Below are 27,059 nucleotides of genomic sequence, written 5' to 3' on the forward strand. Positions count from 1 at the left end.
AGCAAAACTGCACTGGAGCTGGCTGTAGCTGTCAAGCCGATCACCGATTAAACTCAACCTCAACATAGCTCATACTGAAGTGAAGGTAGCTCGATCGAGGAAGAGTCGTCGCACAAGCCCGCTCTACTGGCACTGCCCCATTTCGAACTCGCTCCTTTGCGTCAGTATAAAATTACTTCTCACTCGCTGCGAGTACCGGTACAACCCACGTACGAGCTCGTCGGCAAACAAGAGGAGGAGGCAAGGCCGAGGGCGGAAGACAAGCGGAGATATCGTTTGAGCCAAGTAAGGTTACATTTCAAATACTAGTAATTTTATATAATGAATATATTACTAGAGTCTAGTATGTTTAGTCCTACATGATAAAGTAAGTTCATGTGCATGTTATAAATTTACTTTGACCGAAAGATCGGTCTGTATCTGTCCGTCGGGGAATGTTCCGCGGAGACTGCGTCTGGCTTCAATGGCAAAATATAAAAAGAGTCCTCCGGACAGACGGATCTTTCTGTCTAAAATTTACTATACTCCTCTAGAACTATGCACATTGTACATTGCAATTTATGGTCAAATGAATTAATTAATGATAATGATAATATTTGATAATAATGATGATAATAATAATAAAATAATAATAATAATACTGATAATAATCAGTGATGGATCCAGAGGATAGAGGGGGGCGCACCATGCACGCACCCCCTCCTCATTTTCTGTTAAAGCAAAGGAAATAAAAAGAAAAAAATGGGGGGAGGCACATGCACCCCCTTTAATTTTGTAAAGCCAAAGGCGCCTCCCCTTTATGGAATTCCTGGATCCACCCCTGATAATGTCAGATAAATTAATGATAATAATAATAGTATTACAAGGGTTGCATGTGATATCCAATATTAATGTTGACATTCTATAGAATGTAGATAATTTATCAGCTTTTTTTTTTTAGCTCACCTGAGCTGAAGGCTCAAGTGAGCTATTGCGATCGCTCGTCGTCCGGCGTCCGTCGTGCGTCGTCCGGCGTCCGGCATCCGTTGTGCGTAAACTTTTTACATTTTCATCTTCTTCTTGAGAACCCCATGACCGATTTTCACCAAACTTGGCAGGTAGCATCCCTAGGGGGATAGGATCTCAATTTGTTCAAATGGGCACCATGGCCCACCTTGGGGGCCCCAGGGGGGCACTAACACCCTAAAATTAAGGAATCTTTAAAAATCTTCTTCTCTAGAACCAGAAGTGATAGCTAGGGCTTAGTTGATACTATGAGTAAGTACATTGATGACTGTAGTTTCAAGTTTGTTCATGGGGGAATCAGGGGTGCCCCCCTTGGGACCCAGGGGAGGGGGTGGGGAGGGGTCCTAATGGGGCCTAAATTGTACATTCTCATCTTCACTTTGAGATCGCCATGTCTGATTTTCACTAAACTTGGTAGGTAGCATTCCTAGGGGGATAGGATCTCAATTTGTTCAAATGGGCACCATGGCCCACCTTGGGGGCCCCCAGGTCGCCCAAACCCCCTAAAATTAAGGAATCTTTAAAAATCTTCTCTAGAACCAGAAGTGATAGGGCTTAGATAATACTATCCTATGAGTTAGTACGTTGATGACTGTAGTTTCAAGTTTGTTCATGGGGTTGGCGGAATCAGGGGTCCCCCCCCCCCCCTTGGGACCCAGGAGAGGGGATGGGGAGAAGTCCTACAGTTGTAATGGAGCCTGAATTGTACATGTTCATCTTCTTGAAAACCTCGTGATGAATTTTGACCAAACTTAGCAGGTAGCATCCCTAGGGGGATAGAATCTCAATTCCTTCAAATGGGCACCATGTCCCTCTTGGGGGGCCCCTAGGGGGCCAAACTCCCTCCCCCCCCCCCCCCACATTAAGGAATACTTAAAATCTTCTACTCCAGAACCAGAAATGATAAAGCAAAATAAATACCATGAGTTTGTACATTGATTACTTTAGTTCCAAGTTTGTTCATTGCAGATCTAGGGCCGCCTGCCCCCCCCCCCCCCAACCCTGGAGTTGGGGGGGGGGGGGGATCCATATGCAGACCTACGTTTCCAATGTTCTCAGGTAAGAGTGTGCAAGAATGCATGGAAGGTGAAATTGCGATACTCGGGTGAGCGCGTGACCCCCGGGTCTCTTGTTAATTACAACGTTGATTGAGTTCTAAACTGCGACCATACCAAAACGAAAGTGAATGGACACTTTGTGTTCGGGCTGGTCGTACTCCTAGTTATTATACTTTTAGAGTTTATGCTTTTCAGATGACATGATGATGTACAGTGTAGACCAAAAAAAATAGTCTAATGTTAGATTTGAATTTACAAATGAAATTGATACTTGACCTGTATGGCAAACTCGAAACCAGGCATGAAGTCTGGATGAAAAATGCTTCATATGGTTCCAGCTGAGTGTATATGAAAGAGGGCAGGGACTCAGAACTGTATACAGCAGTCAGCACATTAGCAATTAGAATTACCGACTCTTGTGCAGTGTAATACCTCCGTGAAGCAAGGAAGGCATTTGTATTTTCATCAGTGTTGGTTTGTTTAAGTTTGTTTGTTTGTGTGCAAAATACTCAAAAAGCTGTGAAGTAATTTGAATGAAACTTGCAGGAAAAGTTGATAATGACACAAGAAAGAGATGGTTAAATTTGGGTAGTGATCTGGGAAATTAAATGGATTTTTAAAGGAAATTTGTATCTTTGGCAGATATGGTCAATCAATGATTTTGGGAGTTCACACAGTGTGTATTTGATGTTTATATGCCCTCTAAAAGGCATTTGATCTGCTCAGGCGAGGTGCATAGCTGAAAGCTGGTGATGCAATAAAAGGCTTTTCATATAAATGGGGAAATTGGGCAATTTTCAGCATGCGTGTATGGGTAGAAATGAGCTGTTTGTGGAGGTCTTCACTCTCCGAGTGCTTTTCTAGTTAGATATTGTTCACATGGGTTTTACAGTAAAAGTAGATAGAGAAATTGGAAAGGCTTCTTGCAATGAATGAATCTTTACTGTAAAACGAGGAATGTTCGTGTGCATTTTAATTCCGCAAATTTTGCGAGAACCAAGATTCGCAAAATTAAAATGCACACGAAGGCTCTTGTCTGCACTAACATTGAATGCCAGAGGCACTACGCGAAAATTTCATGCCGTGAAAAAGGCCGTCGGCTCCAATTTGTGAAAATTTCATGCCACGAAAGTATCGTGTTTTACAGTACTTCAATGTAAAAATGGTAATGGCGATTGCACAAATACATGTCGATCTTCTCTACATTATTCTTGATATTCTTCTGTTCTGCCTCCTTCCATCCTGAAGATTGTTGCCATTAGTCTTGATTTATTTTCTGCAGGGGCTTTCACAGTTGAATGTCTGGTGGTTGTTAACATGGAAAGTCTAGTCCGGCTTATGCAAACCACACTGCTGTTACTTGGAGCGGTTTCAGTTCAGCAATGGTTTGTAGTATCTGCTGCCAAGGGGAACCTGGAACTCCAGTCTCTCACTACTAGTTCCAGCAGTCTAGCAGCTGTCTACACATCTGGAAAGCTTCAGTTTGACCTAACTTGTGGTTTTCAAAAAGATGTTCCATCTGCTTGGAGAGAGTCTGGTGTGGTGTCATACATCGTTTCAACAGTCTCGGTCACCAGGTTGAATGGAGATGAAAGAAAGTCAACCGTAATGTCACAGCTCTCCTTCCCAGAAAAGTATCAGTTTGAGAGAAAAATCCCTGGTAAGAAAAAACAAGCAAACACTCCAGTCTTTTACATAATTGTTTCATAGTTACTTGCACAATGTAGGCATTTTGTTCTTATACCTGTGGAGAATTACAGTTTCAGGTCTGTGCATACTACTGAATAGTTTTCAGGTCTTGTTGTTTAGGAGTGGAAGGAAGTAGGCTTTTGATAATTGTAGAAGATTGGTAGTGCCAGCTCTGTATATGTGGGATACAATGTATTTTACCTTGTTCACAAACATTATACAGGCCTCCATAGGAGTTCAAGAAAACAAGTTTTTCAATGCAGTGACGTTGCATTCAGCATTGTTTACAACTTAATATTCTATGAAACTACAGGCTGTAAATGTGCTCACAGACTTTAGCATTGGACTTATAATGCCAAACAAGCTTGACCATTGTGATGGTATGGACTTTGAGCCTGTGTTTTATTTCAATTGGGGCAAGAGATGGCCTTTTTTTTCCAGTTGTGGTTATACTGTGCTCAGCAGTGTTGTTATGGTTGATTTAATGAGTGCAGAGTACATATTTATGTCACATGAGTTGTTTTGTTTGCTTGTGACAGATATGGAAAAGAGAATAGTTCACGCAGCCAAGTCTCTGCTGGAGGCCATCCAAACATCAGGATTAAGGTTGCCAGAACTGGCTGACCTCTACGAAGGCATGATCGATGACCTGGTTCAGAAGGTGGACCTGCAGGGTAATTTCAACCAAGTGCATGCATCTGCCACATATCATGTATCAATCATCAAAACTGCCCAGCGCCTGGCAAAGGGAATTTCACTGGAGTCGGCGTGCCCTCCCCACCAAGCGTACAATCATGCAGGACTTTTTGTCTGCCAGCAAGAGTACAATGAGCACATCTACAGGATGTTGCCCAACCTGCTGGCAGCATGCAACAATGAGGTGTGTAGGCAGAGCTTCATTGGCCGTCTCATGGAGAAGATGCTCTCCCAGCTGAATGGTAAGCAGGCAGCCGAAATGGCGGAAGAGCTGTATACCACCCTCGGGAACAACTCTAAGCTAGCAGAAGAGATTGCCCGCCTTATAGCATGTGGAAACATCAGCTGTGTAGAGCCAGGCTGTGGCATGTGGTTGGTAAGTGTCTCATGGCTGTGCCAAGGATATACATTTATGCTAATACAGTGTAGGTTGATGTGTGCTAAACTTCATTCTGTCTACAAGTAAATCTTTGTTTCCAGTAAATATTCCTTAAACTGTAATTGATCACCTTCTGAGTGACCTAAAGTTATTACTGTGGGCAGAGTAAGTATGTAAGATTGTACTTAACATTCCTCCTTGTTTGGATGAGTGACATAATTATGTTTTGCTGCGAGCAATTTAGCATCAGTTCTCTTCAAGTTTTGATGGTTGCACATAAGTGCAAAGTTCACATGTAATCAAAAGATATAGAATCTATTATGTATATTAAATAACCTTGCCAGTAATTCCACTCAGAAATCAGTTATAACAGTGGTAAGGTCTTATTTTCCCTTGATAGCCTTTTCAGTGTTTGGACAGATCTGCCAGAGGGCCTGCCTTTATTACTAGTCCAGCATTGCCAGGCACATGTACCAATTAAAATATACCTGGGTCAAGAGAGTCATCATGCCCAAAACATCTTGTCCAAGGATGGAAAGCCTTATTCAGTATACTATTACCTAAGTTGCTTCTATATAATGTGCAACCTTTCTGGAATCTTCTGGAATCTTATCTCTCGCTCTGTAGTATGGTGATGGCTGGCACATCTATGGTGCAGACTGGGGATGCTGTGGCGACTATGCTGGCTGCTGCTACCTGGCAACCGAGGTCTGTCTTGTCCATGACGCCATTTGCACCTGTTGCTCCTTCCCAGTTTTCTGCATTGACCCGTTCTGCAAACCTGATGCATGGTGTTCCAACGTCACCAGCACTGCTTCTGTTCCATAAACATTCCCGTCCTCAAAGGAAAAAACACTTGTTTTCAACGTCAGAACGATGCAGATGATGTAAGTATGCATCCTCATGTGCTATGATTTAATCATTGTGTTTGTAGTGTCTAAATCACTTCATAATTAATGTAATGGGACAGGTATGACTATCATGGGCCCCATGTCTTACATATTCGCTAGAATGAATTAGTTACACACCCATCTTGATGTGGGTTTGGTGTTATAATAATTGTATGAATAACCTGATGAGTAACAACCTCATACAGCTCTCAAGCTCTATTTGGTATAATCATGTTCTGAATGAGAATAACAGTCAATCTTAACCTTAAACTGTCTCATATCTTTGTATCTCTTGCTTTCATTAATGTAGATGTAGCATACATGCACACACATGCTACAGTGGACTCCCGTTATAACGAAGTCCTCGGGACCGGCAGTTTTCTTTCGTTATAACGAAATTTCGTTATAACCGAATGAATAAACAATAAAAATACATAAAGTTGATAATGTTGCGGCCCTAAATTTTATTTCGTTGTAACCGGAATTTTGTTATAACCGTGTTCGTTATAACGGGAGTGCACTGTACTGAAATTTTGTTAAATAACATGGAGCTATGTGATATATGAAGAAGGTTCCAAATACGTAAAGCTGTAGCCTTTGAACAAAACCTAATTTAGCAAAAGAAGTAGGACAAAGTGGAAGAAAGTGGGCAAATGTTGATGGCAGTTAAAGTGTACCAATACCTTGGAAATCAAATTTGTGTACAGCTAGCATACACAAAAAACAGCCGTAATTCACCTGTGATAGCCCCAGAAAGTGTACATATTTTGATAAATCAGAACATTTCTCGGTAACAATTTGGCACTTGTGCTCCACACATTTAAGTTCTGTTCCGTGAGCGCCAGTACAATATATGTGCGCTTATTATAGCTACAATGTATACATGTACATTTTTACAAATAATATCAAGATACCACATCGACCGGTAAACTGCATTGTATATTACTATCATTCAAGATGTATTTGGAGAAAAATATCTACAGCAGAATCGTTCAATTGAAAGAACTGGGTGATCAACTAGTCTATTGGCACTATTTCAAGTCGTTTTTGTTTTTGTATACTCTTTAAATTTTCTATTTAAACCCCAATAAATAAAAATGAGAGTGACAAAAAACATTTTGCAGAGGTCATGTCTCTAGTATATTCTACAAATGTAGCAAACATATACTTAGGGTATTGGTACACTTTAAATGAAGCTTTATTAATATCAGTGAATAATTGTGCTGAATCTCATTGCAATATCTATAAACACCCTCATTGGTCATGTGACTCATTTTTCTTGTACACAGATGTACTAGTATTCAAAATCACCTGTAAATTCTTACCATGGGCTCACTTGATTTGTTATGGAGAATGGATGAAATGACTCTGCCTTTTACCCATCCATTTGTTTATTTCAACTTGTTTGCTCAGTCAAGCAAAGTGGTTTTACATAAGGTTCGCACTTGTAGAAACAAGCGTGTATTGGATTTTTTTGAGTTGTTTTTGCCCACCAAATCTAACATTACATAACATGTCCTTTAGAAGACTAATGAGGATTTTCAGGCAAGTAATGCTATGCATAGTCACACCACAAAGCTGGCTTCAGTTTGGTGCACATAGAATATCATGTTAAATGATGTTGTGTCATTCAAACTTTCAAAGTGTGATATTTTTCATGATATTTATCCAAATTTGCTCAATCTTTGACTCATATGTTAATACCTTGTATGTTCTGTTATCTGCATTCTGGTGACTTTTTCTCTTCCACAAATTCTGTGTGCCATGGATTTGCTTCTTGTAAATCATATCTGAAAGCAACATTGTTGGGTCTGTGAATGTGCATTTTCAAAGAATCCATGACAGCTTTTCATGCAAAATACAAGATGTAGATGATTTGATGTAGGTAATTTGTATCTGTTGAGGGGTTTACCATATCATTAAGGTATTTCACATTTTTCACTAATGTGCCAAATAACAGTATTCTCTGCCCTTATTCCAGACATATCAGGATTATGAACATGCTAATGTGATATATTCTCATCTTTCTACATTTATAGATCTACTGTATAAGCTGTTATTTTCGTGAATTTTGCGAATTGCAGTTGGATCGCGAATTTAACAACACGCGAAATTGTCTCCATGCATTTTGTTAATAGAGCATTAATGTAAGCGTCGGCGTTGATTCGCGAAAACAACATCTCGCGAAAATGTCTATGACCACGTCATTCGCGAAAATATCTGTACGCGAAAATAACGGTGTATACAGTATCTGCAGCATTGAGCTACCCTGAAAATATAATCTATGCACAAAGTTGCATATTTTTCTGTTGCTTGCCAGACAATCACTGCTTCTGATAATAAATGTACTGATTACTTTCAAACATTCAAGTTTTGTGAGTACCTTTCTGTAAAGGGAAAGCATAGTCACATATGTGAGTGTCAAGTTTCTGAATGAACATACTGTGTTTATTCAGTTCAAGAAGATTATCACAAACCATTAATTCTTTGCAATCCTGTATTCTATTCTGTACTAATTGAGCACCTAACTGAATTTAAAAATTCATTTTATTCCCAAACAGTGCTGAAGTGATAATAAATAGAAATATACATTGCAATTTGAATAGTCATTTCGCAAAAAAGATATCTGATAATATTACCCAACCTTGACAATCAAAAGAAGAGAAAGTGAGTCTATTTTTTTCCCGTTCTGTGGGACATGTGTTGCTCTATTAAATTCATAATAGCGTGTTTAGATACCAAACCAGCCATGATGACTTGGGCCAGTTATTGGACTCAAGTAAAGTTGCATCTGTGGCACTTGTTATTGAGGCACAATATATTAGCGCAATGTTATTTGTTGTCCACATGAAGTGTCTTGAAGTAAAATGATGAAAAGGATCCATCATGAAACATGTCGGACTGAAAAAAAATATGTCATTAAATATTTGTTATCATGTACAGTGTATGGTGATGTCACATTATTTTCGGGTGTAAAAATGCAGGTGTAATACCATACAATGTATGCTTATGGTACAAGCATCATTCCTGTATGTTGTGTTAAGAATTTAGAATGGCAATACATGTAGTTGTTATGACTGAGGTGTACTTTCCTTGTACTTTCTCTGTAGTGATGTGTTGTTTGTTTTTCTTTAGATATGGACATGATAACTGTATGGAAGACTTCACTAAGGTCCATGCTAACTCACAAATGATTTAGCATTTTATATATTGAGCACATGTACATGTGTAAATATGAGATCTAGCTCTTGAGCATTGCAATTTTCTTGGTTTCTGATATGTGAAAGCAATCTCTGTTTAACAGAAAGAGATAAAAGAGTTGACATGTATGACAGTCTTTATATCATTAGATAACTTCTCCTTTTTTTTTACACCCTATAAGGGTTTATTATTTATTTTGATCTTTATGTACCAGTATGTGCAGATTTGATGGAATTGCATGGTGCCACAACACCAGTGAAGAAAAAGGTTAATCTCTCCTGTTGAGTTACCCATTTTGTCTTTATGTTTTGATGACATGTATTATCTGTGATAGACTCGCTTCTTAAACCATGCTTGCAATATTCATTCCTTATTTACATTATACTTTATCATCTAAATGGTTGCAATGTAATCTTATGATTTATAAGAGTGGTGGTGTCACCCTTCCTTTGAATAGGTAATTTATGTATTGTACGTCCACTCTTCACCTCAGCTGTCAAAATCATGGATGCTGTAGGTTGAAAAACAACAAGAATTTGCTACATTTATGCCATGTTGGTATAACACTGTCAGGAAGCTCATTGTTTGTATCATAACAGTCCTGAGCAACAAAGGGTAACTTTTTGGTGAGCCAGATAGAAATGACCAAAAATAAAATGTCTGAGAGGAAAATATAATTTAATCATATCAACTGAATATGTTAGAGGTAATATTATCAAGAGGTACAACCTGTAGTTCTGCTGGAGCCACCAAATTTCATTGTTAGGCCTGTTACGACCAAAATCACTCTGAGAATGATCGCACAAAAGAAACAATCAACTAATGTTCAGGCGGTTTATTAACAGTGATATTTTGGATACAGACTCGTAATCGGTTTTTACATCAGTACAATAATGATCAATAGAAACAATTATAAATTAGTAATAGAATCACTTACACGCATTACATGCAATATCCCTGGAAATGTCCCAATACGATGCTCGATGCACAAATGAATGATCCGCGATGCACTGATGAATGATACCTCCGACGTAAATCCAGAGGCGCAGGTTACAATACTCCACGGTATAGATCCAGGGTATATATCCACGTTATAGATCCACAGTATAATGTTCACAGCGAAATGTGCAGAATCCACCGTTATGACGACCACGTCCAGTGGATGCATTGAATGATGATTTACTTTATATTGTCCAGCTAGGAATCCAGCCCGTCACAGCTTTGCCGTAACAATGTCCGTTGACATTAAAATATGGAGTCTATCTCCAATGAAGGCAAATTAATTCTCTGCAGGCAAAATGTCTCCCAGGCCTTATCTCCACAAACGTAACAGGTCAGCAGGTAACACAGGACTGACTATAACAAGTCGCTTCAGAGCCAGAAGTGACGTAACTCTCAGAGCAGAGGTGTTGGGTACTCTGCCTACTGCAGAATTTCTCCGGCTTTTATATCCATTCACCCCTTTCTAGTACATTCTGTAATTTTCTCCAACCTGGGGACACACACTTGTATGTACTAGCAAGTCCAAGACTGTTCCAGAAATCCTAGATGACTCACTGCCTAACTATGTGCATAACATCCTATCAAAAATAACTACCAATCACATTGGGCTACAAGGACAGTGCCTCACTCAGCTAAATATGTTAGCACTTCCTAGAACATTCTGGAATGGGTGAAATCATTCTAGATTGAGTGAGCTATAATGTATTTCCTGTCACATGCATGTACTGTAATTACATTGTATACCACCCAGAAAATTCTCCACCGATCTGGTTAGCCTGTATGTACTATATCTGTATCATATAGAATGTTCTCCATTAATCTGGTCCACCTGTGTACATACACATTAAAACAACCATGCATGCAGTACATTATACATGTACAATACATGTACGTAACTACTAGTGTGTCCATTTGTGACAGGCCACCAAAAGAAAAAGTTAATATTGAGCCTTGGTTGTATTCAATGATGTCAGATATGAAAATATTATGTGTGGTCAACCTAGCCTAAGTCTAATCTATACTGTGTATGTGGACTAGAGACGTTGCTTCGACTTTGAGAAAATTCGACTTGTAAGAGATTAAAATCAATAGAATATAAAAAGAAGAGGACTTAAAAAGACCTTTGACTTAGGTCATCATTTGACTTATGCAAGTTCGACCTAAGCAAAGTTGACTGTATATCGACTATCTGTATGTCATAACATCATGTCATTTTATCTACATTAAAGGACAAGTTCACCTTCATAGACATGTGGGTTTAGTGAATGCAGCAATATTAGTTGAACACATCAGTGAGAGTTTGAGGAAAATCAGACAATCCCTTCGAAAGTTATGAATTTTTGAAGTTTCTGCTCACTAAAGGCTGGATGAGAAGACTACTATAGCTTGTGATGTCACATGTGTACAACGATATAAAGAAAGAATAAAGAAAATTCAACATATTTTCACTTTTCTCGCACAACAAAAAGAACACTTGACTTCTCTCTTTCAGAAGGCAGGGGGAATAATATTACCCTTAACATATGTCAGTAACAAGTCGAAGAAATGTGCACTTTATTCAAAAAGTGAAGTTTTGTGAAATTCTCTTTCTATTTTCTTTATATCGTTGTACGCATATGACATCATACACTGTAGTAGTCTTCTCATCCAGCAGTGACTATGCAGATACTTTCAAAATTCATAACTTTTGAACGGAATGTCCGATTTTCCCCAAACTTTCACTGATGTGTTTTACTAATATTGTTGCATTCACTCAATCCACATGTATATGAAGGTGGACTTGTCCTTTAATTATGACTTCTGCCCATATCTCTGTTTTATGAAAACGTGAAATCTAATATTTTGTAGTGTCCTTAAATGTAAGTCTAATATTTGATGAAATCTCTCCCATTTTCTTTGTTTTCATTTTACTCTGTTGAGTATTGCAATCTTTAGCAGGAAATCACCATATACGTGATGCTGTGATTTGATACCTTTTCAAAGCTTATCATTTTTGAGGTTTTTGTGTATATATTTTGTGGGTTTATCATCAGTACTATCTTTCATATTTCCGGCAGCAATCATACTATATGTACATTTCTTTTTTCATCTAATCAGATGAAGGAAATAACATGAGATTTGGGACACTTGATATTGTGAATTGTTAAGGGATCTATGGTATAGTATTGGTGGAGATGAGAATTCAGCGTTTAACTTTTTGCAAGATACTTAGAAACCACTTTATAAAATGCTAAAAAGCATGTGATTTTAGGAGCAATGCAATGTTTATTTGATGAAAATCCTTTTTGAAATGACTGAGATATGAATAAAAAAACTGAAACAAATAACCCTAATAAAAGGTGGTCCAACCTTTTATTAGGATTGCTTTGTTTTGGATATCTCAGCCACTTCAAAACCAATTTTCATCAAATACACTTTGAATTCCTCTTAAAATTATATGTTCTTTCATATTTCATCAGAGGTTTCCCATTATCTAAAAAAACAAATCATCATCAAAAACATTGGAAACCTCAAGCCCCATCTCAACCGAAACTGTACCATCCCAGGGTAGTAGCAAATGCATAATGGCATATCGAGGTTTTATACAATTTGAAATGATCTTCAGTTGTGGGTTCTGAGATTTGTTTATGTGTGTAAACCTCAAACCCCATCTCAACCAAAACTGTACCATCCCAGGGTAGTAGCAAGTGCATAATGGCATATTGAGGTTTTATACAATTTGAAATGGTCTTCAAATGTGAATGCTGAGATTGCACATATCTAATTTATTTTTATATGCGATGTAATCATCTGTTTCAGTTTCAAAGGTTGCAGAACAGCATAACTCTACAAATAAATGTTTATGCAAAATTGACTTTCCCTTATATGTATTGTATTATTTACATCCCCGCCCACACAAAGTGTGTAAGGGGGTACAACGTGTACATAGGATTCACTGTGTGGTTGGTTGGTTGGTTGGTGTGCACTCCTTTGCAATATATTGTCTTTCAAATTACTTTTAGAAATTGACTTGAAATTTGACATTCATGTCCACCACAAATTATGTAGATGTGCAAGACATTTTTTTTTTTTTTTTTTTGTCAATGCCAGACAATGGGTTGCCATGGTAAGAGCATGATTACTGCCACTGTCTTTCTCTCCCCCTCCCCCTCTCTTTCTCTCTATAAATACTATAGTAGATAAATATATATATATATATATATATATATATATATATATATATATATATATATATATATATATATATGATAGATAGAGAGAGAAAGAGAGAGGGGGAGAGAGAGAATTATGTTGTAGGCCTACAGAAATCTTAGTTTTGGAAGTTTTGATGCAAAGCGTTGGCACATGTTACTGCTATATGGTTTAGATGTGTGAAACATTGTTCTGTGGTGAAGTTGACCCCGCCTATAATGTATGTACATTTCATTATTACTTTCCATGTTGGTGGTGATATTATCACATTCTCAGTGATATTTCTAGTCTGTTTTGATTTTTTTGAATTTTTGTAAAATGGGTCACCTTCAACTACATTTATTGCTTCAATACTGCATGCAATGACACCTCATTAGTTTGAAATGCACATGTATACACAATCTTATAATCTGTCAAATACAGTATGGAGATAAAAGGTGGGAATTACCCACGTATACTGTAAAAGTGGATATTTTCGCACAATTAATTTTTCGCACTCGGCCAGTTAAGAAGAGTCTGGCATGTTTTCAATTCCACGGAATCGAGACATTTAACTACTGGAACATTATGGCGAGCAAAAATATTCGCATGCTTTTATTTTCGCGCTAGCTTCTGGTTGCGCAAAATGTACGAAAATTTCAACACCGTGAAAAATTCCACTTTTACAGTAGTCATTACAATGTTAGGCTGAGGGTTTGATTTATAATTTGAAATTAGTTTATGAATTTATTTTTCGGTAATTTACAGAAAAAACTTTAACAAAGAAGTAAGTGATATTTGTGTCTTTGATGCATGTATGACACAATTTCCAATGTTTTATGGGTTTCGTAAGTCTATATATTTAAGAAATCAGTTGTTTGTAAGTCATCAAACAAAACACACAAAACACAAAACATTAAAAAATCTACAAGTTGCTATCTTTTGTGGCATTTGCATTGTATTGAGTGAGCTGTGATCGTCGAGAGAAGGTGAGTTTTTGTTCCTCATCTCGGTTCAGTCAAAGCTGTCGATCTAATTATGTTTCTAAGCTTTTATACCATCCTTGAGCACCAGTAGTTCTCTTCTGCTTCATGGTTACTACCATGCATTACTCGTGTGGGGCAGTCACTCCTTTGGAACTACTTTGTGCTGCCACTGTATGATACAGTCCCTGAAAATTCAGAGCATACAAGCAAGTGAATACTGTACGTTAATTGATGCTGGAACCCATCCTGCTAGTACAACACCCTGGGTACAACATCAAGTATTCTAGAGTCAAATCTATCAAGTCTATCTCACGCTCACCCGCCCAGCAATCATTTTCTCATGACTCCCATTAAAAAAAAAAAAAAGGAAAAGAAAATCAACAATCCTTTGGCATCTAAAGCAATAAATTATCAACATTGGATGGGAAGCCCCAGCTTATGTAAATTTTTTTTTTTTTTTTTTTTTTTTGTAGATGGACCTAAAGCCCACATGGCCGCATCTTACAAATTACAGCAATTAATTATTCTAAATAAATAATCCAAAGGAGACTCAAAATTGTGTCATACATTTTAGACTCATTTACCGATTGAAGGGAAGGGGACCACCCCCACCCCCCACTCACACGATCCAATCTAATCCCAGCCTAGCGTAGCCCGTACCACACAGCTGACACGACGAGCACCCACCAGCGTACCAGCGTCGCGTATCCAGGAAACACGACGCCATTCTGATCCGATCCGATCCCTCGATGCAAGACGGATGATGCGATGGTTTCACCAGTTTAGTTTTAGAGGTCTAGTTTGGTTTTAGTCGAGGACGCGTACAGTCGAACAAGCCTGAAGAAAATGGACTCGGGCTGGTTAGAAAGGGAGATCGAACTGAACAGGAGACACGAGGAAATGTAAGTTAAAGAATAGTAGGCTAAAATTCTGACAACCCGAGTTATGAGCGTTTGTACATAAAACCTCTTACTGGTCCCATTCGTTCATTTCCATGTAGGGCCTACAGGTGTTAAAAGGAGCTCTTTTGCCGGTAGATCTATTAAAGTATCTATTAAAGTACATTCTCAATTCTCCACGCCCTTCCTGAAAAGAAATTCGTAGCTAAGACTTTGCTTAGAAACAATAGGTCTACATGATTTCCAATCCAATGTTAAAATCCTTAAAAAATAAACTTGAAAAATTGATGGAATGAAAGTCAAAAATACAAATGAAGTCAAAAGTAATATAAATTTACTGGCTTACTGCAATAATAATTTATTACTGGCCTAAATGCCATTGATTCAAAATGCATGTGTAGATGAAAAAATGCATTTTACTTTTGCAAATCTTGCCTTGCAAAATTCGCGAAAGCTTCATGCACATGGAAATCTCTGGTTTTACCATATCGTCCTGCATGTCCGTAGGCCTACTCCTGAGTTGTACAATTACTGGTAGTATGTGGTTTAGGCAGGCCTACTGTCATCTGTCGGGGTTAGAATTAGGGTCTGTTGTGACATATGATAAAGTATGAAAATGCCAATTAATGCCATATAGAGTACAAAACTGCATTAGCTGTAGGTCGATATTTTTCTTTGTCATTTTGGAATTTAAGTTGGCAAACCTATCACTGAGTGTCAGTGCTATATAATAAATATGTGATTTTTATCTCACATGGATCCCTGATCTTTGCTGAATATTTTAGTTCACCATTCTAACAAACCTCCCTATCATGACTGTCAAATATACTTCATGGTCAGCTTTTCTCTTGAAAAATTGTTGCATAATTACTAGTGCATTTGGTTTACCAGTGTGATATTTATTTAAATACAGATGGATATCCATGCTTTGATACAAAATGGCTAATTCCTAGGGCCTGAAGCAGGTTTGCAGTGGGCTACTTAGTACTTTTTTTTTCTTTAATTTACAGCTTTTAATATGGTGACATTTAAAGCTGGATTGATGGATGACAACTGTGTGACCGTTTACATTTCAGTGTGTCAAGGAGAGAGCAACTTTTAAGGAAATCATACGACAACCTGGATGACAGAGAACTGTTCAACTCATCACTGGCAAGCCAGAGAAATAATGCACTGAAAAGGAACAAGAAGTTGCTGCAGGTAAGTGTGTGCATGTTCCTCACTTTGAATCTCGAGTGTTTTGGAAAGTACTTTAAAAAGAAGAAAAAAAAAAAAAATATATATATATATATATATATATATATTTTTTTTTTTTTTTTATATATGTACAGTATATGATGGTATTTATGTATTGCTAGGTGGATTCTTCTCCCTTTCTCTCTCATTTATCTACCTGACAAAGTGTCAACTCTCCACTACAATTACCAAGGCAGTGACAGTGAAACATGTCCATAGCGTGGTCTCTTTATTCAGGGATACATCAAACTTATTGCTGTCTCTAGACAAATGGTTACAACAGACACTTTGGCAGCTACTAAATCGAGTTTGCTATCTACTGGTGGATAAAGTGCTCTCAGGATTGTTTTGTTTACTCAGTGCATGTGATTGTTGTATCAGGAAGTGTCTCCTTAGATTTGAAATAAAAGTTTCCTGTTGAAGACTGAATTTTCTATATATCATATCACATTTCAGACGTGTGTCATATATATGTGAGTGCCTTTGAGGAAGATTAACGTAAAGTGAAATTGTTTAAATCACTACATGTGACTGCACAGCTTTGAAGATTAATGACCATAAATTCGGAAAACCACATGATGTGACATAGAAAAACATTTCATTCTTTGTCAAACCCACATAACTTACAGTATAGGGCCTGTAGTGTAGTATAAAGCAAGATATTTTTGTGGCATGAAATTTTTGTGAATTGGAGCCAACGGCCTTTTTGGCAGCATGAAATTCTCACGAATTGCCTCTGGCATTCAATACATGTAGTGTAGACAAGAACTTGTGCATGCATTTTAAATTTCACAAAATCTTGGCTCGTTAAATTTGCAAAATTAAAATGCACGGGAACATTCCTCATTTTACAGTACAATATACTTTTGAATTTGTCGTAGTTATCAGCTTGTGCAAGTTTGAAAAAGAGTTGCTTCTGCCTTTTTTGTTTTTTCTCATTTCGACAACTTAAAATCTGATGATATCTGCAGCTATGGCTTGGAATTTGGTAATTGCTCTATACAGGGAGTTAGTTACTTTGTGAGATGGAGTCACCAGCCCTGGTGTCATTTGATGCGATATAATATTTTGCAGAAAGGTACAATATGAAATGGGCTTGGATGGGTTTCCACAGACAGTGAGAAATGAGATGATACATTATGTATTTCCATGCTTCGATTCTCTTTGTGTCTTCCAGGAGATTGATATGTGCAAAGACGGTATTCAGCAAAGCCTTGGCAGGCCACAGTCAAGTGAACTGGTCACATTGAAGGTACAGGCAGTATCAAAGATTGCTCAGTTGTAATACATACATGTGTATACATGTATAAATGTATTTTTCTCTTTCATTCATAATTATGAACTATAATGCACTACTAATGAGCTGTTTGAAAAAAAAAAAGAATAGAGGTAATGTATAGCTCTGAAATGAAGCTATTCCTGTGGTCTTTTATTTTTCTTCTTTTTTTTTTTTTTTGGGGGGGGGGTATAAAGTAGCTATACTGCTTAGCTGGAGGCACACTCCCATAATTTTGATAACGCTATAGATGCAACAGAAGCATCAACATAGCCAGATAAATCTGAGGCTTCTTTTTTTTTTTCATGTACAAATACGTGAAAGACAATTTTCAGGGGGCTCTATAGTACTCCAGAATCTAATTTGTTGTGCATATGCACGTATGTGTTGTGCACCTCTGGAGGGATTGTGTGGGGAGTTAACAAGTCACAAGTTAACCTGCCTGAATTTGATTTTTGATTTTGATTTTTGATTTTTTTTTTTTTTTGGGGGGGGGGGTATTGCAAGATAGATTTGAGTTTGAAAATGCGTAGAAATAAAAGGAGACTTTGTGTGGATATAACAAGGAAAATTTTTGGTCCTACACCAAATGGTGGGCAAAACCAGCGAACTACTGTTGAATTATCAGTCTCGATACTTGTCTGCATTATTGCTGCGTGCCTGTAGCAATGGTATTGTAAGTGTCTACCCTAATGACTTGTGCCACGTACATGTATGCTCCATACTATCTGATCGCTAATTTGCTTAAATTGTTGAAGACTTGTCCCACGTATACCCAGGTAGGTGTCTATGGGAAATGTGTGTTATAGGAAAATCATCTAGTCCTCAATAGGTTAATGGATACAAATAATGGTGGCCTGTCATTTACAGGTCCTGTCTGTGAAATTATTGTCAAATCTAAAGCATGTGACAACTTGCTTCAAGAATAAGATTATTTTCTCTTTTCTTTTCTTTTTCGTGCAAGAATATTCTTAACACTTTTCTGTTGGATTTTCTGTTCATAAATATTGTGTCACACTCTGTATGTAATCCTATCATAGCAGAACATGTTCATGCAGTGTACATTTAATGATGTGTTCAAAGTGTACAAATATGAGGGTCAGGATATGAGGTGAATTACCTTGGCAAGACAATCTCGTTATAATGAGATTACCCTATACAGTGTACAAATGTATTTCCACTTCTGTGTAAGATGAACTTTTTTGCTTTGTTCTGCACAAAATGATAACATCAATTCCAAAACATGGCTCTTTGAGGAGCTTTAAATCTGTTTGTTTGTTTGTTTGTTTTTTACTTGCATATATAAGTTATAATCTCCAATTTGGTGAGCTCTACACTTCTGTGGAGTGCATGGAGTCATTGTACATGTACATTTACTTGTACATTCATTTTCTTTGTCATTTGAAAGGTAAAATACTGGGCCATGGTGGATAAAGAATTGCCAGCATGGAAATCAGACGTGAAGTCAGCTGGAAGAAGCAACCCTCCCAGCGCCAGATGACCTTTGACATACTACCAACATGATATGGACATTTCTATGTGATATTTTCTGAAATCAAATGAATCAATTTCAGGTTCATACTGAATGTGAAAGGTGCTGTCAGCAGGCAATACTTGCAACAATTATGATTTGGTCACTTTCAATACTTGGCCAAATTCAGCCCCATTGGGCTGATGGCTGGCAGGGTGGAAATCTGGGTCTACATGGTAGTGATACATGTAGTATACAAGGAAACCACATGTTGGTCCCATTCGATTATGCGAGTTCTCAATGGGTGTATGGACAAAGTAGCTGTGACCAACACAACATCATGTGACTCCGGATACTTGCTATCATTCTGTCGTGCTTCAAGTACACACACAAGCCACAAACTCAGCCTCATTTGGAAAAAAATGTTTAGCAAGTGGTTAGAAGGCAGTGATTTGATTTGGTAGCATGTATCCAAAGCCGGAAGGGAAATCATTTTTTATTTTAATTGTACAGTATTTTGGTTTCTGTTACAGTAGACTGGATTAATTTCCCACACCTACTAAGGATATCTCGTGATGCAGTGAAACACAAGTGGTTCTTTGGAATCATGCCACATATGCAAAGTGTTATTGTAGTTCCCATTAACCTCCCCCCCCCCCCCCCCCCAACAAACACACACACACACACAACACAACACTTATGTTGGTTCGATTGCAATAACACCATAGAGAGGTCTCAGAAAACATAATACAATGTACCTGATGTGACAAAACCTTATCTTTGGTCCAAACTGGGGCAAAGTCCTATTCTTGTTATAATTGTTTTTGGTAACAGACAGAATAAAAACAAGCCTATTACAATTAATGCATTACTTGGTTCCAAGGACTTCTTTGTTAATTGCCTCAAGTAAGCCAAACATTGGTTTGGTTTTTTTTCACAGCACTGTGATTAAATTCTCTGTAGTGTTGACTCATGTCCATAAAGCAGCATGACGCATGTTGGTGCACTGTAAGTGTGGTCAACCTCGCCCAAGTCTTCCTTGCACAAGTCAAAATATTGAATAAGTCAAAGCAAAATTTGATCATGGATGGATTTAAACATGTTGATTGTATCATGCAAGTCAAAGTTCACACAAGTTAAAGGATTTTCTCCAGTCTCTTTGGATCTCTTTTAGTTTGACTTGGGCAAGGTTGACTGTATATGTGTGATATTGTCAAATGCATATGTGTGGCTATGTCATTCTCCTTGACATAGGCTGCTTGGTGTGGTGTTAACAATATTCTTCTTAAGTCCAACATCAGACTAGAAGGATTGTGATATTCGCATAGACCCCTCTCATTCTTCATATCCATCTTTACCAGCAACTGTGAAATGTAATGCATTTTAACAATTGCCGACAAGAGTTTATGGTTGGAGTGATTCAATTGCATGTTCAGCTTATTATGGTGTTGGGAAAGCATTACGTGATATATTGTGGTAGATTCCTCAAAGTCCAACATCAGACAAAAAGGACTGGGATATTCACATAAATTCTCTCATTCCTCATATCTTCCTTTACCAGCAACAGTGAAAAATGATGGATTTCAGCAATTACTGACGAGAGTAGGCCTGTCAGTATAAGACTTACAGCTGAGCGTGCCTTTCACTTTCATACTTGGGATAACATTTCCGAGATCAATTAACTCCAGGAAGTCACGACATCAGTAGTCACACATATTTCATCCAACAACCCATCACATGTTCACCAATGACTGAAAGTTACTCACAACACTGCTAACTCCATGTTAAAGGGATCGTATAGTTTTGGTTGAGGTCTAACTTCAGGTTTCTAACATTATTGGTGAGATAATGAGAAACCTTGTATAAAAGTGCATGCAATTCCAAGAGGGATTCAATGTTTATTTGATCAAAATTGGTTTTGAAATGGCCGAGATATCTAAGATAGAGCAATCCTAATAAAAGGTGGGACCCACTTTTTATTAGGATTGCTTTGTTTTACTTTGTTATTGGATATTTCAGCCATTTAAAAGCCAATATTCATCAAATTAATTTTGAATTCCTTTTAAAATGGTATGCCCTGTATTATTTAATTAAGAAGTGGTTTCTTGGTATCTCGCAGTAAGTCCAATTCTCATCTCCACCAATACTATACCATGCACATGCTGACTTTTGACTTACATGAATCCAAGTCAATGGACTTTCTCCAAATCAGTGTATGCCAACCTTAGTGAAGTATACTGTAGTTTGTTATATCCACTAGGAATAGACTACATGTATATACTGTAAAACATGATAAATTCGCGGCATGAAATTTTCGCGAATTGGAGCCAACGGCCTTTTGCGTGGTATGAAATTTTTGCAATTTGCCATTGGCGTGCAATGCATATAGTGTAGACAAGAACTTTCACGTGCATTTTAATTTCGCGAATCATGGCACTCGCGAAATTCACGAAATTAAAATGCATGCGAACATTCCTCATTTTACAGTACATACATATCATCAGAACTTTGACCTGGCACTATAAAACTGGGCAGATGTTGCAACATTGCAATAAGACCAATACCATATCTTAGCACCATAATGTAAATGTTAAGTGTACATGTACCAGAATGATGAAGACTGGATTCTATCAAAGAGAGACAATCTACTCTTACATTGTCTGTGCCTTCACAGATTTCAAGAAACCAAGACTGGTATTAAATATACCATGTGTCATAATTGATATCCCGCAAAGTAATCTTATGCGGCCTTTTTTGTTAGCAAAAAGGTTGCTTATCTGTAGCTCCACCAGGTGTCATTTTAAAATCTGTTTGGTGGGCTTGTTTTGTCAGTTTGTTTGCTTTCCTTGTTTTGTTACCAGTGTGTCCTTGGTCATTCCAGTATAGTCGGTTTCAAGCACAATAAAAAACTGCTCAAATCAGTGAAAATTCTGTGGATTTTTATCCATATTGCCCACAATACAGAGATAGATGGGTATCAGATCATTTGTCACAAAATATTTCCTCCACTGAATTGCAGCCTAAATGCTACCTCTTATGAAACGACATCAATTATGACATGCCGTTTTTATGTGTATCATATTTCATAAACTGCATCCAACAAGAACAACAAAAAAAGTGTCACACACTTATTATGCTTGAGCTTAGGGCTCTCATTTATTCTGATGTGGAATGGGAAAGAAAAACCAAGGGATAAACACAGTACTCTCTCTTACACAAGGTACATACAGCACATCCTTGGTATTATGTAATACAAATGTAATGATACAGATTACACTTGACTCATAATGTATGATATTGATAGAGAGGGGAAAGTCTGGCTAATTTTCACAACACGGCCCCATTCCCACATTACATTCTCCATTGATGCATCATTCAAAGATTAATTGCTTGAAGAATGAGACAGCACAGCAACCTCTTATACATGTGTAGCATTCATCATCAGTAAATCTCAAATGTGAGACGCTAGCAATACTGGGGTTTGACAACTGCCAGTATGGGAGTGTGTGGGTCCATACGTTTGCAATGAAAATGATGCTGGGCACTTCCTTTACTGCATTGAGTACATCAATAAATCAGTCTTATCTCTCCATCAAGAATTCACAGAACATTTTATGGCACTACGAGGCCAACAAGGAAGATTTGTTATCAAAACATAAGGCCACATTCATTTTTTTTTTCTTGCAATGTTCTGTCACATTCGCAAGCAATACTTGCCTTGGCCACTTGTGCTCCATACAACAATCCCGTTAGGATGTAGTCAAATGGTAACTCCAGGTCTGATCATTATTAGGGTCATGAGATAATACTTGAACCATCATATTTACAAAAGGGCCCACTACAGCAAGGAGTGACATATTGGTTTCATGTGTCATTGGGGAAAAATCAATAATAAATTTACACCCCACTGTATTTTTACAGCAGATGGTAAATGTAACATACTGTATTTGAATATTGAAGAGAACTTTTGATTCGGGACTGCAGGGCATACAGGATGGAGAGTTAACCCACCATGACCATCTTGCTCTGTTCTGATTTCTTAGCTGTTTTGATTTCTGAGGACTGGGATGCTTACATCCACTGTACTGTGTAAGCTGTCACACATGCACTTGATGTACCTAAATGTACAGCAGCTAGCTATTCCCTCTTGTTTAAAAGACCAAGTGTTATTCCAACAAGAACAATCCTGAAATTAACAAGATGGAGAGAGGTTCACTTTCACCACTGCACAGATCAATTCATACTCTGCCTCCTGTCCTCTGCCTACCGACTTGAACTCAAAAGCTCTCTAATGATCATCACGTGACATCCTTGTACAACAAAATTTGGAGTGATAAGCACTAAAGACGCCCCTTTTATATACATAAAACAGCCAAATGCATCAACTGCAAATCTATCTACATATTTACAAGAGTTACAAATTAGATATGCGACCGTGATTTACTTTCATGTGCAAAAAAGAAAGAACAAATACCAAATCTGACATACTATCATCTGTCGGAACTGTGATTGCAGGATTTATGATCTTGTACTGGAATCAAACATCTCCCCTAGGATAATGAGTCCCTAGCGTCACGATTAGTAGGGTACACATATTACTGTAAAAGTGGATATTTTCACAGGAGTAATTTTTCACGCTCGGCCAGGTAAGATGAATTTCGCTTGTTTTACATTCAACAGAATCAGGACACAAATGACTGAAACATATGGCATGCAAAAATACTTGCTTTCATTAATTTTTGCACTAGCTCCTGGTTGTGCGAAATGAGCAAAAAATTTCCTCACTGTGAAAATGTCCACTTTTACAGTAAGCATGTTACCCTGCTGATACTGACACGCCTCACTCTCAAAGGTAATTAAATTCACGACTCATAGTTTGCCCGCTGCCCCATTACAAAAATATTTGGCATATTCCTCATTCATCTATCAAAGTAAATAGAATAAAAATCCACATGCTGCACTATCATAAATCACAGCCACTAAGGACCACAAACATTTTGAATTCAAGTTTCATGTACATCCCTCGGCAGCTTCCATGAAATGTTTCCGCATCAATCACCAGCAGTTTAAAACCTTCTGTGAGCACTACAGGAGAGGTTCTCGAGGCTCTAAATATCACAAGATCCTTATCACTGATTATCCCTTGTAAGCTGTCATGAACATGCCTCGTTCGTCCACCAACAACACTGCAATTAATGCATAAATGCTGTGACTGCCAAAACTTCTCAGAACTTAAACTCCTTGTACTTCTTGGCGGCTCTCCCACTATCTTGTGTCTGCTTTTTCCGCTTGTTCTGGAAAAGAAAAATCAGGAAAACATTGAGGTCATGAGAGAAGTTGGTAGATCATTTCTTCTCTTGTTTCATAAGAATTATACAGAAGCCATCACTGAAATCATACAGGTTTAGTCCAAGGTACAACTGGGCTGACAATGATGAATATATATTTGTTACAGTATTTGCATTACATTTCTTCTTCCTGGAAAGCAAAATGAGTTCACTTTCACAGGAAAAACAAACGTTTTTTTTGGGGGGTATCTTTCATCAATATTTGATCAATAACACTGAAAATGTGCTAGCCTACTCATTAAAAAGAAAAATCCACATTGTGATATACGGGTACCTTTAATGGTAAGCCTTGAACCAAAGATAAAGCACTTGACAGCATAAACTTGATGAACACACCACCCAAACATAAGCACAAACATTATTACTATATGATGTGTCATGAAACCAAGTCGTGCATCCCTTTATCATCAGCTAAAAACTTGTGTACATACACTTTTCACAGCCACCTCTGTGCACCTAGAGTATTGGTTGATCATACACACTCTAGTTACTACATGATAACACGCATATTATTATCATTATTATCATTATCATTATCATTATCATCATCATCATCATCATCATCATCTCACTTTCTGCTTGGCAGCATGTTCTGCAACCATGTCGCTGAAGTCCTCTTTCTCCAGTTGGCTCTGCTGCTCTCGCACCTGTTCCTCATACCTGATAGGAGAGATAAAACCTTATATTAGCTCTTTGAGTTTGGAATGTCTATAAAGAATTATTGTCATCATCATAAACATCATCATCACTGTATAATGATCGCAAAAACAATAAAGTGTACTCCTGTTATGAATTCTTCAGGACTAGCAGTTTTCTTTTGTTTTATCAAAATTTCATAATACTCGAACAGCTTAGTGTATAAACATGTATGGATGATGATTTTGGGACCTGAATTTTAATTTTGTTGTAACAAGAATTTTGTTATGACTGTGTTCTTTATGACTGGAATGCACTGGAATACAAATATCACAACATCACTGACAGCCACACAGTATGCACAACTGTTGATAATACAGCATGCCTCTATACTCACTTTGCGGCCATAGCCTCCGTTCCAAGTTCCAATTCGCTGGGATCCAGAGCAATGGCCACTCCTTCACTCGCTGTGCCTGGCTGGTTTTTGGCAGCACCAGGCTGTCATGGGGTGAAAAAAAAAATGCATATCTGTCATTGTCATGTCACTATTTGAGAACCATATTAATGATCATGGATGCTGAATAATATGGCAGTAATTTTGACATATCACCCTGCATATGTAACACACCTAGTATGGCATAATATTCTACTAAGTAAAATGAACACATTTTTTTCTGATATTTAACCCATTGAGGACGAGTCCCGAGTATACTCTGGCAAGTGTCTCTGGGAAATGCGTGTTGTAGCAAAATCAGCCCGTCCTCAACGGGTTAATGTAATCTCTGGATAAGTGTACAAATTTAACAAAAGCTTTTGTAGATCCATATGTCATGAGCAACATTTGTAGCTCATTGTCAAAATATCAGTATGTGAACACCTTTCTTGTCTTAAACCTTCCAATGCATTATCTTGATGATTCTGCACAATTTGTCTTGCAATGCTATGACATCATCAAACTGTTTCCAAGCAAAAATGCCAATTGAGGAGCACTGCTCACCGCCGGGAGGTCGTAGACGTGGGCGGAGCCAACCATTGCAGCACCCACGGCCGCCTTCTTCTCGGGAATGACAGTGTAGAGCTGCGGCGTCTCTGTCCCTTGCTCCATGGCGTCCTCAATCTTCTTCTTACGAAGCTCGATCATGTCTGGTGTCTCCATGCCGGTAGGGATGGATGTCAGACCACTGGGGGTTATCAAACCTCTGTGTGCAGCAAGAGCAAGGGGGTTTGGGTTAATACAGCTGAATCCTGTCGTCCGCTGGTCAAAGTGTAATATACACATCACTTCTCATCAAAATAACTTTGGTCCCAATCCTAAAAGAACCCCCTTCATTCCCCTCCCCCTCTGCCACAGTATCTAAAAGACAAAAGTGCATGTTCATAGTGATCAAAATTTACTCTCCTGTTTCACTTGCTTCCTTGTTTAGTGAGGGCTGTGAAGATGGTGTTACATGCATCATTAAGAGCTCTCTTCCATCAACCAACACATGACATGACAAATGAAGAGATATTACCCAAGTTAACTGCAGGTAGTTAGAAGTGCTCATATTTCACTGGATATGCCTTACAAGTATTTTGTTAATTCACATTGTTTGATTTGCCATTCAATCACAGAATTTATCATCATATAGTAGTCAGACTCTTATGATGGTATCAAAGGGATGGTACAGTATTGGTGGAGATGAGAATTGGGCTATTAACTTTTTGCGAGATACCAAGAAAACACTTGTGAAATAGTACAGAACATATCAGAGGAATTCAGAGTTCATTTGATGAAAATCGGGTTTGGAATGACTGAAACATCCAAAAACAAAGTAAAACAAAGCAATCGTAATAAAAGTGTGGGTCCCACACTTTATTAGAATTGCTTTGTTTTGGATATTTCAGTCATTTCAAAACCAATTTTCATCAAATAAATGTTGAATTCCTGATGGAATTACATGCTCTTTCATATTTCATAAGAGGTTTCTCATTATGTCACCAAAAAATGTTAGAAACCTGAAATTTAGTCTCAACCAAAACTATACAATCCCTTTAACTTGGTCCTTCTTCAGGGTAGACTCTAGTACTGACCACTATTGACAAAACAATTCAACAAATAAAGAGAATGCAGACAAAT

General features: G+C 37.9%; 3 protein-coding genes across 4 annotated transcripts in view; 2 read left to right on the plus strand and 1 right to left on the minus strand.

The window, feature by feature from the left end:
* Positions 1–3,380: 3,380 nt before the first annotated feature.
* On the plus strand, positions 3,381–5,934 carry LOC140228016 (uncharacterized). Its single transcript, XM_072308414.1, has 3 exons — positions 3,381–3,723; positions 4,292–4,824; positions 5,455–5,934. Exons 1-3 carry the CDS (start codon positions 3,381–3,383, stop codon positions 5,653–5,655), a joined length of 1,077 nt encoding a protein of 358 aa, XP_072164515.1. The 3' UTR covers positions 5,656–5,934.
* An 8,870-nt stretch (positions 5,935–14,804) lies between these two features.
* On the plus strand, positions 14,805–19,823 carry LOC140228026 (centrosomal protein 15-like). Its single transcript, XM_072308427.1, has 4 exons — positions 14,805–14,979; positions 16,053–16,176; positions 17,390–17,464; positions 18,897–19,823. The coding sequence occupies exons 1-4, from the start codon at positions 14,924–14,926 to the stop codon at positions 18,987–18,989; spliced, it is 348 nt and encodes a 115-aa protein (XP_072164528.1). The 5' UTR covers positions 14,805–14,923; the 3' UTR covers positions 18,990–19,823.
* A 2,267-nt stretch (positions 19,824–22,090) lies between these two features.
* LOC140234732 (uncharacterized) overlaps positions 22,091–27,059 on the minus strand; it is a 31,663-nt gene continuing 26,694 nt past the window's right edge. For both annotated transcript variants that reach the window (XM_072314779.1, XM_072314771.1), the window contains exons 17-20: positions 25,941–26,142; positions 25,341–25,441; positions 24,880–24,967; positions 22,091–24,253 (exon numbers count right to left, since the gene is read on the minus strand). In XM_072314779.1, coding sequence (XP_072170880.1) covers positions 24,185–24,253; positions 24,880–24,967; positions 25,341–25,441; positions 25,941–26,142 — 460 coding nt within the window. In that variant the 3' untranslated portion in view covers positions 22,091–24,184. The remainder of the gene's footprint in view (positions 24,254–24,879; positions 24,968–25,340; positions 25,442–25,940; positions 26,143–27,059) is intronic.

Source organism: Diadema setosum, chromosome 1 (genome assembly GCF_964275005.1).
Source record: "Diadema setosum chromosome 1, eeDiaSeto1, whole genome shotgun sequence".
In the NCBI taxonomy this organism is placed as follows: Eukaryota; Metazoa; Echinodermata; class Echinoidea; order Diadematoida; family Diadematidae; genus Diadema; species Diadema setosum.